Genomic DNA, 12757 nt, shown 5'->3' with positions numbered 1-12757 from the left:
GCAGATTACCCTTCTTTCATGTGCAGATAAATCAGAAACAAAGTTGGGGCCACTGAGACCAGTGAGAAGGCTGTTGCAATTATCCATGTAAGAAATGTTAGTGGTTTGTTGTGGAGATTTTGTTGTTGTTCAGTTGCTAGGTCGTGTCCAACTTTTTGTGGCCCCATGGACTGCAGCACTCCAGGCTTCCCTGGCCTTCACTATGTCCTGGAGTTTGCTCAAACTCATATTCATTGAGTCGACAATGCCATCCAACTGTTTCATCCTCTGTCACCGCCTCCTCCTCTTGCCCTCAATCTTTCCCAGCATCAGGGTCTTTTTCCAGTAAGTCCAGCTCTTGTCATCAGGTGGCCAAAGTATTGGAGCTTTAGCTTCAGCAATAGTCTTCCCATTGGATATTCAGAGCTGATTTTCTTTAAGATAGACTGGTTTGATCTCCTTGCAGTCTGATGGACTCACAAGAGTCCTCTCCAGCATCACTGTTTGAAAGCATCAATTCTTTGGTGCTCAGCCTTCTTTGTGGTCCAGCTCTCACATCCGTACATGACTAATGGAAAAACCATAGCTTTGCCTATATGGACTTTTGTCAGCAAGGTGATGTCTCTGCTTTTTAATACACTGTCTAGGTTTGTCATAGCTTTCCTTCCAAGAAGCAAGCGCTTTTCAATTTCATGGCTGCAGTCAACATCCACAGTGATTTTGGAGCCTAAGAAAATAAAATCTGTCACTGCTTCCACTTTTTCCCCTTCTATTGGCCATGAAGTGATGAGACCAGATGCCGTGGTCTTAGTTTTTTGAATGTTTAGTTTCAAGCCAGTTTCTTCACTCTCCTCTTTCACCTTCATCAAGAGGCTCTTTAGTTCCTCTTCACTTTCTGCCATTGGAGTGGTATCATCTGCATATTGGTAGTTTTTGGTATTTCTTCCAGCAGTCTTGAATCCAGCTTGTGCTTCATCCAGCCATGCATTTCACATGATGTACTCTGCATAGAAGTTAAATAAGCAGGGTGACAATATACAGCTTTGACGTACTCCATTCCCAGTTTGTAACCGGTCTGTTGTTCCATGTCAGGTTCTAACTGTTGCTTCTTAACCTGCATACAGATTTCTCAGGAGGCAGGTAAGGTGGTTTGGTATTCCTATCTCTCTAAAAATTTTCCACAGTTTGTTGTGATCCACACACTCAAAGGTTTTAGTGTAATCAGTAAAGGAGAAGCAAATGTTTTTCTGGAACTCCCTTGCTTTCTCCATGATCCAAAGAATACTGGCATTTTAATCTCTCAAGAAGGTAGGGAAAACCACCAGGCCATTCAGATATGACCTAAATAAAATCTCTTATGATTATAAAGAGGCGGTGATAAATCGCTTCAAGGAATTAGATCTGACAGAGTGCCTGAAGAACTATGGACAGAGGTTCGTAACATTGTACAGGAGGCAGTGAACAAAACAATTCCAAAGAAGAAGAAATGCATGAAGGCAAAGTGGTTGTCTGAGGAAGTTTTACAAATAGCTGAGGAAAGAAGAGAAGTGAAAGGTGAAAGACAAAGGAGAAAAGGAAAGGTATACCCAACAGAATGCAGAGTTTCAGAGAATAGCAAGGAGAGATAAGAGCATTGCCAAGAAATAGAGGAAAACAATAGATTAGGGAAGACTAGAGATCTCTTCCAGAAAATTGGAGATACCTAAGGAACATTTCATGCAAAAATGGGCATGATAAAGGGATAAAGGACAGAAAACAGTAAGGACCTAATAGAAGCAGAAGAGATTAAGAAGAGGTGGCAAGAATACACAGAAGACTATACAAAAAAAGGTCTTAATGACCCGATAATTATTATGGTGTGGTTACTCACCTAGAGCCAGACATCCTGGAATCAAGTGGGCTGTAGGAAGTATTACTATAAACAAAGCTAGTGGAGGTGATGGAATTCCATCTGAGCTATGTAACATACTAAAAGGGGATGTTGTTAAAGTGCTGCACTCAATACATCAGCAAATTTGGAAAACTCAGCCATGGCCACAAGACTGGGAAAGGTCAGTTTTCATGCCAATCTCAAAGAAAGGCAATGCAACAAATTTTCAGACTACCATACAATTGCACTCACTTTACACACTGACAAGATTTTTCTCAAAATCCTTCACACCAGGCTTCAGCAGTATGTGATCTGAGAACTTCCAAATGTAAAACTGTATTTAGAAATGGCCTTGGAGATGAGGGATGGATTAAAGACAAAGAGACTTGACAATTGTTGGCAGTGGATTAGAAGTTGGTAGGAATGAGAGTAAGGAAAGTAACATAGACAGCTCTAAGTGTAGCCTCATGGCTGAACACACTGTGGTATAAACACTGTATCACAGGAAGACATGTTGAGGGCTGGAATTTCAGGATTCCAGGTTCAACTTCAAATGGATTCAATTTGAAGTCCCTGTAGGATATCCACAGAGAGGCGCTCATTAGGCAACTAGATATTTGCTTCCGGAACTCAGTAGAGAAGTCTGAGCTGGAGATAAATATTTTTAAATTTTGAATAAAATGGTGTTGATTGATACCATGGTAGGGAGGTAGAGAAGTTTGCCTTGGGGTGGGGGTAGTGGTACAATAAGAAAAATTTTATCAGATATAACCCTGCCGAACCCTTTGAGGAGAAGGCTGAGCAATAGAAATCTTTGAAAGACACGAGAATGTGCATCCTTAGAGCAAGGAAACAAGGAGAAAGGGATGTCTCTCAGCTCAGTGTCTGCCTAGAAAGACACTGAAGAGAGGGACTTAAGCATCCACTTGGCTTAAGGAAAAACTAAGTCACTGACTCTCCCTGTTGAAGGCTGTTCAATAAAGTTGAAGAGTTGATGGGAAGCAGGGAGAGGACGTGAGTGTGGACAACTTCTCCCTGGGTGTCAGTTCCCTCTCCACATCTGTGATGTGTGGGGTATTCAGAAGTTATACACAAGCTACCCCTGGACTGCATTCTAATGTAGATGTATGTGTCTGGGGTGGCGGGTGGGGGGAGGGGGTGGTTGGCCAGCATGGTGTTCAAAATGCATGTAGTCTCGTCTGATTACAGTTACATAGAACCCTTTCCAGATCCTTTGGGGGCAGGTTAAAAAAATCTTTCATACATGAATTTTTAAATTTATTTTTTAATTGGAGTATAGTTGCTTTATAATGTTGTCTTAGTTTCTGCTTACAGTAGCGTGAATCAGCTACGAGTATGCATACATGGTTTTTCCCTTGTGAATTTGATACGTGATCTAATGCTGTCTACACACAATCTACATGAGTTCTGATCAGGATTGATAATTTGATAAAGAATTCCCCTGTATTTCATATTATTAATGTGTCTCCTTAAGCTCTGTTGCTGAATGTATTGGGTTCGTCAAAAAGTTCGTACAGGTTTTTCACTTCCAGCTTATGGAAAAAGCCAAACGAACTTTTTGGCCAACCCAGTATTTTGAGAAGTAGCTGGCAGGAATACTATGAACGTAATCTGTGTCTTCCAAGGATTGTGGTTATTGAAATAGTTGTCTGCTTCAGTGTTTCCCACTGGCAGTTTGGGGTATGTTGCACCCTTGACTACAGGAATAATTTGGGGCAGGGGGGGAGTGGTGATTGCTTGGACACATGACCCTGATAATAACCAACATCACTATTGAGAACGTTGCCATAAATTCAGCCATGTACAGACTTGGATGTTTATTGGGCTCCCTGGCATCTGGTGGTCCTCTTTCATCCATTTGTTGGTGTGGCTTCTGCTTTCTCCAAAACCTAATCCTTCCAGAGAGGATTCTTGATGTGCCTAGAGATTTCATAGTGAGTCCTCAGCAGAAAACACATAGGGTGCATATGCCTCAGCTTTTGGAATTCCACTCTCCTGGTTTCTGCCTTTTAGAAAAACTGTCTGAGTCTATAAAAGGTTTTTGGTGAATAATTTTTGCATGATCATGACTTTTCTAATTGGATGTGATAAATGTTTTATTCTTCCAAAATCATACAACTCAGATAAATTCACGAGTCCCTGTAGGAAGTCAGGAGGCGAGGTCTAAGAAATCACTGTGTCGAATTTTCTTTGGTCAAAGATGTGGTCTCATCCTCTCCTACAACCTGTGGGAAACCAAGGCCCAGAGAGAAAAGGTGGCAGGAGTTTAGACCACGCAGCTCGCCAGCCCCAGAGCTGGACAAGGTCTTAACCACCCTGGGGCCCTTCTGAGCAAGGATGTCCTTCCACCCTGTGCCAGCAACTTCAGCATAAAATGCAGACTTCTGCTCAGCGTGTCTGTCTGCTTCACCTTGGCTTTATTTATCTTTATGTTTTCTCCTCTTCCATAAAAAATACTTTTTAAAAAACATGCATTCATTCCACATGCTATGCTCAGAAGTGCCAGGTGATAAAGGGCAGATTGGCAGCTTTGTAATTTTTCTTGATTAGATTGTAGAGTTATGTCCCAGCTGTGTGGCTGCCTAAATATTTACAGATGAGCCAGCCTGCAACACTGTGAGGTTGTTTTATGGGTCCGGGGCCTTTCACATTCTTTATTGTATTAGGTCACCTCGTCCCCAGTAAGGCAAGGACCACCTGCTGCATCTGTGCCCACTCAGCTGAATCAGCGGCAGTAAAGGCCACGCTCAGTGGTGCCCGGAGACCACCCAGCCGAAGCCTGTAGATGAGGCCTTTGGCCTATACCCGAAGCCTGTGGTGAAAGAGAAAATGATCTGAATTTTTCATGCGGATGTTGTGGGTTCTGACAAGAATCCCTCATGGTTCTGTGTCCCAGAGAGCACTGAGCAGGGTCTGACCCCTTTCTTACACATCTGAGATGTAAGAAACCTCAGATCTCAAGTGTGTCCACAGATAAGAAGCTTTGCAGCACTGGTCCTCATCTGAAATGGTTTCATGAGACAAGCTTTGAGGCTGGATATTCTGCAGTTCCCCAGGTTCTAGGAGCTTTTTGTCACATGCTTTGGCATTTCCAGTCTTCATCCTTTTCTTGGATGTGCCAAGTACTAGGTGTCATGTAGGGTGGCACCTCTCCTTTCTATGAGAGGTGGTGCTATAGTTTTTAAAGTTTTTTTAATTGCTTTATTTTTGGTTGTGCTGAGTCTGTTGCTACTTGCGGGCTTTTGCTAGTTGCGGTGAGCGGAGGCTACTCTTCGTGGCAGTGTGCGTACTCATTGTGGTGGCTTCTCTTGTTGCAGAGCACAGACTCTGAGGGTGTGGGCTTCAGTAGTCGTGGCTCTGGACTGTTTCTCTGAGGCATGTGGAATCGTCACGACCAGGGAAACCTGTGTCCCCTGCACTGACAGGCGGATTCTTATCCACTGTGCCACCAGGGAAGTCCTATCATTTTTTAAGAATTGGTTTATATTTACAGTTTATCACCAAATCCCATCATCTTTAGAAGTAAATTTAAAGATGAGCAGGCACTTCCCAAAGGAGGATGTCCAAACAGCCATTGAGAAAGGTGTCCAACATCCCTGCTCACTAGGGGCAGAAGAATTAAACCTCAGTAAGGAACTTGCCTGGTGGTCCAGTAGTTAAGACTTTAAATCTGTGGACTGCAGGAGATATGAATTCAATCTGTTGTTAGGGAACTAAGATCCCACATGTCGAGCAGTGCCACACCCCCACCAAAAAGAAAAATCTCAGTGAGATGCAGCTGAACAGTCATCAGAGTTGGCTAAAAAGAAAAAAATCTAGCAATAGCAAGTTTGGGCCAGGATGCAGAGTAACTGAACTCTCATATAGTGCTGGTGGAGTGTAAAATGGCAAAAACATTCTGAAGAAGTTTTGTAGCATCTGCCAAAGCTAAATACACACTTACTCTGTGGCCCAGGAATTCAACTCCTAGGTTTAAATCTGCTAGAATCACTTCCATTTGTCTACCTAAATGCTGCTATGAGAATTTTTCTGGTAGTTTTATTCACAATAATCCACACGGGAAACAGTCCCCAAATGTCCAGCAAGAATGGATAAGCAGATGTTGCTGTGTTCCTATAATGGAATATTACGCAGCAAGGAAAAGAAATGGCCTGCTGTGTATAACAGCATGGGTAAATCTCACAGCGTTACGGTCAGAGAAAGAAACTAAACACAAAAGAACACCTACTGTGTGGTTCAATAAACATGGAGGTTAAGAGCAGGTAAAACTAGGCTAAGGTGATAAAAACTAGAATAGGGATTACTTCTGGTGTGAGAGTCTATTAACTGGGAAGGAGTACAGGTGATGGAAATGTTCCGTCTGCATCTGGATGTCAGGTACATGGGTGTACACATTTGTACAGACTCAGTGAGTCTTCCTGGGAGACTTGTTCGCTTTGTTGTATGTAGGTTATGCCCTGATAGAAATGACTGGAAAGAAAAGTGAATTAGAATGATTTATCTGTGAGTTGGATCCTGTGCACTTGGCATTTGAGGTCTAAGGACAGATGGGACAGTGCAGAAGGAAATAGATTTTAGTGTGGCATTTGTTGTAACATCCCTCTTGGAGCAGCCCAGAGCCAGTGGCATGGGCTACTTCTTTGAGAAGCACATCAATTCAAATTTTATAAAAAGCAATTTGGAGCTTACCTGTGCCAGGCACTGTCTGAGGATTCTCTTTTCTTTAGAAGGACCTAGAGATTTACTCCCAAGTAAAAGGATGGCTTTTGGATGAAACCTAATAGAAAGTCTGGTGGGCTTTTTTCTTTTAAATCCCCAGGGGTGGCTGCTCGAGAGACGGCCCAAGCTCTGAAAACGCTGGCCCAGGCTGCCCGGGGCGTGGCTGCATCCACGAGTGACCCGGCGGCTGCGCGCGCCATGTTGGATTCCGCCCGGGACGTGATGGAGGGCTCGGCCATGCTCATCCAAGAGGCCAAGCAGGCCCTGATTGCACCCGGAGACGCCGAGAGTCAGCAGAGACTAGCGCAGGTGAGGTCCAGAACTGGCAGCTAAGGTCACCATCGCAGTGACATGTTGACAGGCTGTCACCCAGTAATGAGCACTTTCAGAAGCTTTGCCTGGTAGCCCCCATAACGTGAGATCATCTTAATTCAGTCAACAGAAAGTACAGGGGTTTGGTTGAGACCTGTGCTTGGAACTTGAAGGGCCTGGACATAGCAAGCTTGTCTTGGGCCCGAGTGTGCTTACATGTATCCCTCTTCCTGGCCTGGGAGGTGAGGTAGATACACTTGGTTTAGAAACTTAACGCTTTAAACTCTCTCTAGTGCGTCTTCAGATGAGTTCCCAGAGAGTGCAGACGGAGAGCCTCACAACTTCCTTTAAAGGCAGTGTGTGGGCAAACTCCAAGCTGGTCTGGAAGAGCTCAGAGCGCCCCTCCAGCCCTTGAGCTGGATGAGGTATGGAGGTGATGGCACCAGAGGGTCACTGAGCAGAAATTCATCACAGGCCTGCCTAACAGTGATCCAAAGAGCTCGGGGCCTCCTTCCACCTCGGGCCCTCTGCAGGACTCCCTAGCAGGGAACTGTTTCTCTTCCTGTTGGTACTGGCCATCTTTGTTTTGGAACCTGACGGAATATTGGAGGGCTGTATCTGAGTCACAGTCAGGACTTGGCCTGGCCTCCAGAGCAGGTAGAGCATGCTGGTGCCAAGACACAGGATGTTCACGCCACTGAGAGGCCTAAATGCCCTGATGCAATGGTAAACAGTGTCAGGTAGATGCTGGCGGGTCATTTCCGTCTCTTTTAGCTCTGCTCACTCCCAACACATGTGCAAGTCTGTTTGCCCTGGAAGCTGCTTTCTGACAGGGCTTTTCTCCCTCTGTGTATTCAGGTGGCCAAAGCCGTTTCTCACTCCTTGAATAACTGCGTGAACTGTCTCCCTGGGCAGAAGGATGTGGATGTGGCCTTGAAGAGCATTGGGGAGTCGAGCAAGAAGCTGCTGGTGGACTCGGTGAGAGGTTTTGGCTCGGGAAGGGGTACCTGGAGGCCTGGGCTCACCTCAGGTGCAGGTGGGGTCTTCTCCCCTCCAGGGACCCTTTGAGTAGCTCGCCTTCCCTTAGGGGTTGGTTTTCCTGCCTATTTGCCTTTTCCTTGTTTTGCTTTCCAATCAGCCGAATTCCCAGGTAGAGTGTCTAAAATTTATTTTTTCCTTGAGCCCACGTTGCCCTTCGATCTTGGGTTATCCCTGTGAGCCAAGAATGGGGCAGGCTATTGACAGGGAAGGTTTGGATCATCTGACCTCTCATCAGGACATTTCAGGCCATGACAGTCAGGTGACAAAGGGATGCAAGTGTCCGGAACTCACTGAAAGAGTGAGTGGTCTGTGGAATTTCATTGTGGAGCTTGTTCCCTTCTTTTTTTGTAAGCCCCCTTTGGGGGGACTTGGCCTTCTTCATCTCTGTTTCTTCTCTGCTGCGTGCCTGTACATAACCAGGTATGCAGACAGTGGGTGTGGTGTGACTCATACAATCTAGCTTAACTCTCTAGAACTTTTTACCAACAGTTTCAGTTCTGCTAGTGGCACTTCTGAGGGAAAGCTATATTGTTAGCAGAGACCAACTGATGAATAAAATTGGTGGCTATTCGTTTGGAAAAATAGGATTTAAAGATTAATAGCATCTGCCTTTTAGTACCAAAAAGCTAAAACTTTGCAAGTTTCCATCTGAGAATGCCAAGATAGAGCGTGGGTTCAGAGAGCAGATCCCAGAGTCAGGTTGTCCAGGTATGAATCTTGGCTTTGCAACTTAGGAGACCAGAAGCCCTGTGGAAAGCCGTCCTTACTATTTTTAGATCCACTCTGTCTAGCACTGAATAAGTGTTCAACAAATTTAAGTGAATGAGTGAATGGGTATTATTTTTTTGAAGGTCAAACATAACGTGGGCTCAAGCCACACAGAGCCTTTTCACCTAAATGATTCAGAAATGCATCCTGGAGAGTCTGTCTTCCCTCTGCAGCATCCACCATTCCTCCTACACTCAGTAAAACTCCTTCTGCAATTGTGCCCTCTTCCCACAGTTACCGCCAAGCACAAAGCCCTTCCAGGAAGCCCAGAGTGAACTGAACCAAGCAGCCGCCGATCTGAACCAGTCTGCGGGGGAAGTGGTCCACGCCACCCGGGGCCAGAGCGGAGAGCTGGCCGCAGCCTCCGGGAAGTTCAGTGATGACTTCGATGAGTTCCTCGATGCTGGCATTGAGATGGCAGGCCAGGCGCAGGTGAGGGGGAGGGAGTTGCCGAGTGGAGCTGACCCTTGCCTCTCGCCTCTGGTGGACTGTCAGCCCCTGAGGCTAAGCAGCAAATAGGAGCTGGGAAGCTGTGAACAGCCCACGGCTTTACATCATCTTTGCTGCTCAGAGAGCTTCGTGAGCTTACAGGAATGGCATTCCCAAAGACGCTGTTAGCTTATGTGTGAGATGAAGATGACCGATAACTTCTGCCACAATCCTCCAACAGAACTCATCATCTTATACTCTTTGAAAGGAGGGCAGAGGAGAGAAGGAGGAGAGCCCTGCATCCTATACTTCAAATGTAGTATGGTACTATAAAAACTCATGTTATTTCAGGTTTGGTGAGTCCATTTGAAAAGGTTGTGTCTAACCCTGAGTATGAAGTGATTCAAAATGACCTCCTTCAGATGAACAGATAAACCCCTACTTTAGAACAAGGGAGGATGACTGGTCTGGGGTGAGCTCACTGAGCTATTTATTTGCGAGCTATTTATTTGCTTTAAACTCCCTCAAAGTGGGACCCAGCATGCTTCTTACTCTGTTATATACAAAGGGCTGTTTCTCGGATGGGAAGCCGGGTGAGCAATGTATTATTTCCAGAGTCAGAAGCTTTTGGGATGCAGTCAGCTCTCAACGTCCAGGCAGTGATGGTTGTATGTACCAGGCTGGGATGCGCCAGCCCCTGGACAACTCCAGCACTGTTGAGCAAGATGCTGGGTTGTGGCCTGGTCTGTTGACTCTCTTACTCACTCCCCACCCCACACCCCCCATTAATACCCACACTTGTGATACAGCATAGTTCTTGGCTGACCCACTTGGGAATGGATTTCTGTGCCTCTGTGTGCATCTCGGTCTGGGAATCTGTTTGGGGAACAGTAGATACCAGGCAGAGTCTCGACACGCTAGGCGTCTGCAGACTAATTGGGCTTCATGCCATCTGTACAGATAACCTCCTTCCATTTCAGGGTACTGCTCCTCGCTCTGAATACTGCTTAGGAGAAATGGGCAGCCCCTAATTACTTTAGCTCCTTTTCACCTTCCAGACGAAAGAAGACCAGATCCAGGTCATAGGGAACCTCAAGAATATCTCCATGGCCTCCAGCAAGCTACTGTTAGCTGCCAAATCTCTCTCCGTAGACCCAGGAGCCCCCAATGCGAAAAATCTCCTGGCTGCAGCTGCAAGGTAAGTGTGGAACAAAATGGGCTTTCATGTTGGTTAAATAACATCAGTGTTTGCGAGGTCCGCCTGACATCCTGCTGCTTTTGCTGAGTGAAGAAGAGGTGCTAACCTTCTGTTCTCAGAGTTGGAAGCGAGAGTGACATAGATGCTGGTGTCTTATTAAATGGGCTCATTTGCATGCGCATTCTCCACTAAAGATGCCTTCTGTCTCCTCTTAAAGCCTTTTCAGGAGGACTTGTTTAGACTGAAGGCCTCCATTGATTTATAAATATAGTGGCTTAGATTTTTTTTAAGTAGGGCTAATATCATTCAGATTATGAAAGTACCATATGTTCTTTAAAAAGAAATCAGAAGATGCTGAAAAGTTTAAAAAAAAAAAAAAGATGCTCAACTAGCCATTCAACATTTCTTGTGTGTTTACTACTATGAGCCTGGCACCCATGTTAATTAGCTAGATTTAAACATGGTCACTTTGTCACGTGCAGAAGGGCTCAAAGTCAGGATGGAGGGGGTGGTGATGAGAGTAAATTGGGGGAATATATTAAAACATGAATCTGAACTTGGGATGATGTGAATGTCCTTCTTTGCTGTTGTTTTCACCCAAGGAAGTAGGTAATATGATATTAATTTCTGCTCCACGTCCACTCTGGAATTTAGTTCAGTGACTAGTGATCGAATGCTGGTATCTGGAGAAACTGCAATGATAGCTAAGGAAGATTTTATATTGGTAATCCCACATTCATATTCCTGAACCAAGGGGGTAGGGTGTTCTGTAATTCTGTGGTGGTGTAGGCCTGTTTTCTTAGCCTTACTTAGTATCACTCTATTGGAAAACTAACAGCAGTGAAAGAGTAAATGCAGGACAGTTAGGATTTGTAGCCTAATTGGAAACATTTTCAAAATATGCAGATGAGTGATTTTTAAAAAGCATGGCTTGAATTCTACTTAAAATTTTTAAAATTTGGTTTTGTTGGCTTATTTGTTTTCCAATGTCTTTCTCTCTCCTGGCTTTTTTTAAGTTGTCAGAATCAGGAGTCCTAAATTCTAATACAGACTTCATTGCTTGACTAAGTAGGTTACTTTGGTCAGACCACTCAACCCGTCTTAACTTTCCCATTCACAAAACAGGACTGTGTATAGCCCACATCACCCTTGAGCTTTGTTCCATTCCCAATAGACAAGGTATCTTGGTACCACTGGTTAATACCTGTCTCTGGCCTCCTCTTTGTTTGCAGTATTATTTTTTATGGGGGGATTTAGATAATTTCAGAGCAACTCCCTTGAAAACTTTTGAGTTTCTTCATTCATTCTCATCAACATACTTTGAGCGCTAAGTTGCTTCAGTCATGTCTGACACTTTGCAACCCTGGGGACTGTAGCCCTCCAGGCTCCTCCGTCCGTGGCATTCTCCAGGCAAGAATACTGGAGTGGTTTGCCATGCCCTCCTTCAGGGGATCTGCAAGTGGGTTCTTTACCACTAGTGCCCCCTGGGAGCCCAAACATACTTTACCTTCAAACAACAGCGAGAGCTACTAGGTGATGTGATACGTACTCACATCTCCCCACCTCCATCTTGTGCTTTGCTTGAGATTGTTCCAGCAGGTGCATGCCCTCCTGAGCTCAGGGTGGGGATGAGGAGGAACGGTGATATCCTCTCTGTTGAGCAGCTATTTCTGATATAAAACCCTCTTAATCACTTTTTTTCCAAGAACAGCCTTTGTATAAAGCAGCGAATGTTTCCAGTTACCTGAACTCAGTTGTTTTTCATTATCTTCAATTTTTTGCCCCTTTTCAAAATTACAGTTTCCAACTCAGAGGCGTGCTGACATCTCTTGTAAATTGTGGGAAGGAAAGGAGAGTATAAATGGGCATTTTGAAAGCCCCTTAAAGAAGGGACTCCGGGACCTGAAAGCTTATTGCTGGTGTCCTTGCTCTGTGAGTGTCTGCACGCCCCCTGGTGGTTACATTGAGGAAGGTCCCTGGAGGTGAGGTGAGAAAGCTGCTGTTGCCCTGTCTGTCCTGGCTTTCAGCAGTTGATAGGGAGAATACCCAGCCTGATGGTTCCACAGCCAAGTAAGCACTCAAAAATCATCACGTGAATTGATAGTCTTGGGTTGGAACTGCTGCAGGAAGTTGCTGACCTATTCTTCTTGGCTTCTTGGCAAGCTTGGCTCCCTGGGGTATTTTCCCAGTGGGAGCTTGCCTGAGTGAGTCAGGCCAGCTCCTCTTTGGCGTAAAGCTCTGCCCATGGGGTGCAATCATTCATTCTCTTGTTACTTCATCTGTTCATTAAACCGATTTTTGTTGCATGCCTGATATGGGCCCAGTGGTGGGCACACACTGTGAGTAAGAAAGGATAGCCCCGGTCCAGTCAGGACAGGCACACCCAGGGTATACCGCCGCGATCCTCTCTGGGCCTCACA

The 12757-nt window shown here is 45.1% G+C and overlaps 1 protein-coding gene across 7 annotated transcripts in view; it reads left to right on the top strand.

Annotated features, from left to right (window-relative positions):
* The window catches only part of TLN2 (talin 2), a 499060-nt gene that overhangs the window by 377324 nt on the left and 108979 nt on the right, over positions 1–12757 (top strand). For all 7 annotated transcript variants that reach the window (XM_055537745.1, XM_055537738.1, XM_055537740.1 and 4 more), the window contains 4 exons: positions 6690–6898; positions 7760–7879; positions 8945–9142; positions 10198–10337. In XM_055537745.1, coding sequence (XP_055393720.1) covers positions 6690–6898; positions 7760–7879; positions 8945–9142; positions 10198–10337 — 667 coding nt within the window. The remainder of the gene's footprint in view (positions 1–6689; positions 6899–7759; positions 7880–8944; positions 9143–10197; positions 10338–12757) is intronic.

The sequence above is a fragment of the Bubalus kerabau genome, chromosome 10, assembly GCF_029407905.1.
Source record: "Bubalus kerabau isolate K-KA32 ecotype Philippines breed swamp buffalo chromosome 10, PCC_UOA_SB_1v2, whole genome shotgun sequence".
NCBI classification, from domain to species: Eukaryota; Metazoa; Chordata; class Mammalia; order Artiodactyla; family Bovidae; genus Bubalus; species Bubalus kerabau.
This window is presented reverse-complemented; position numbering and strand designations above follow the sequence as displayed.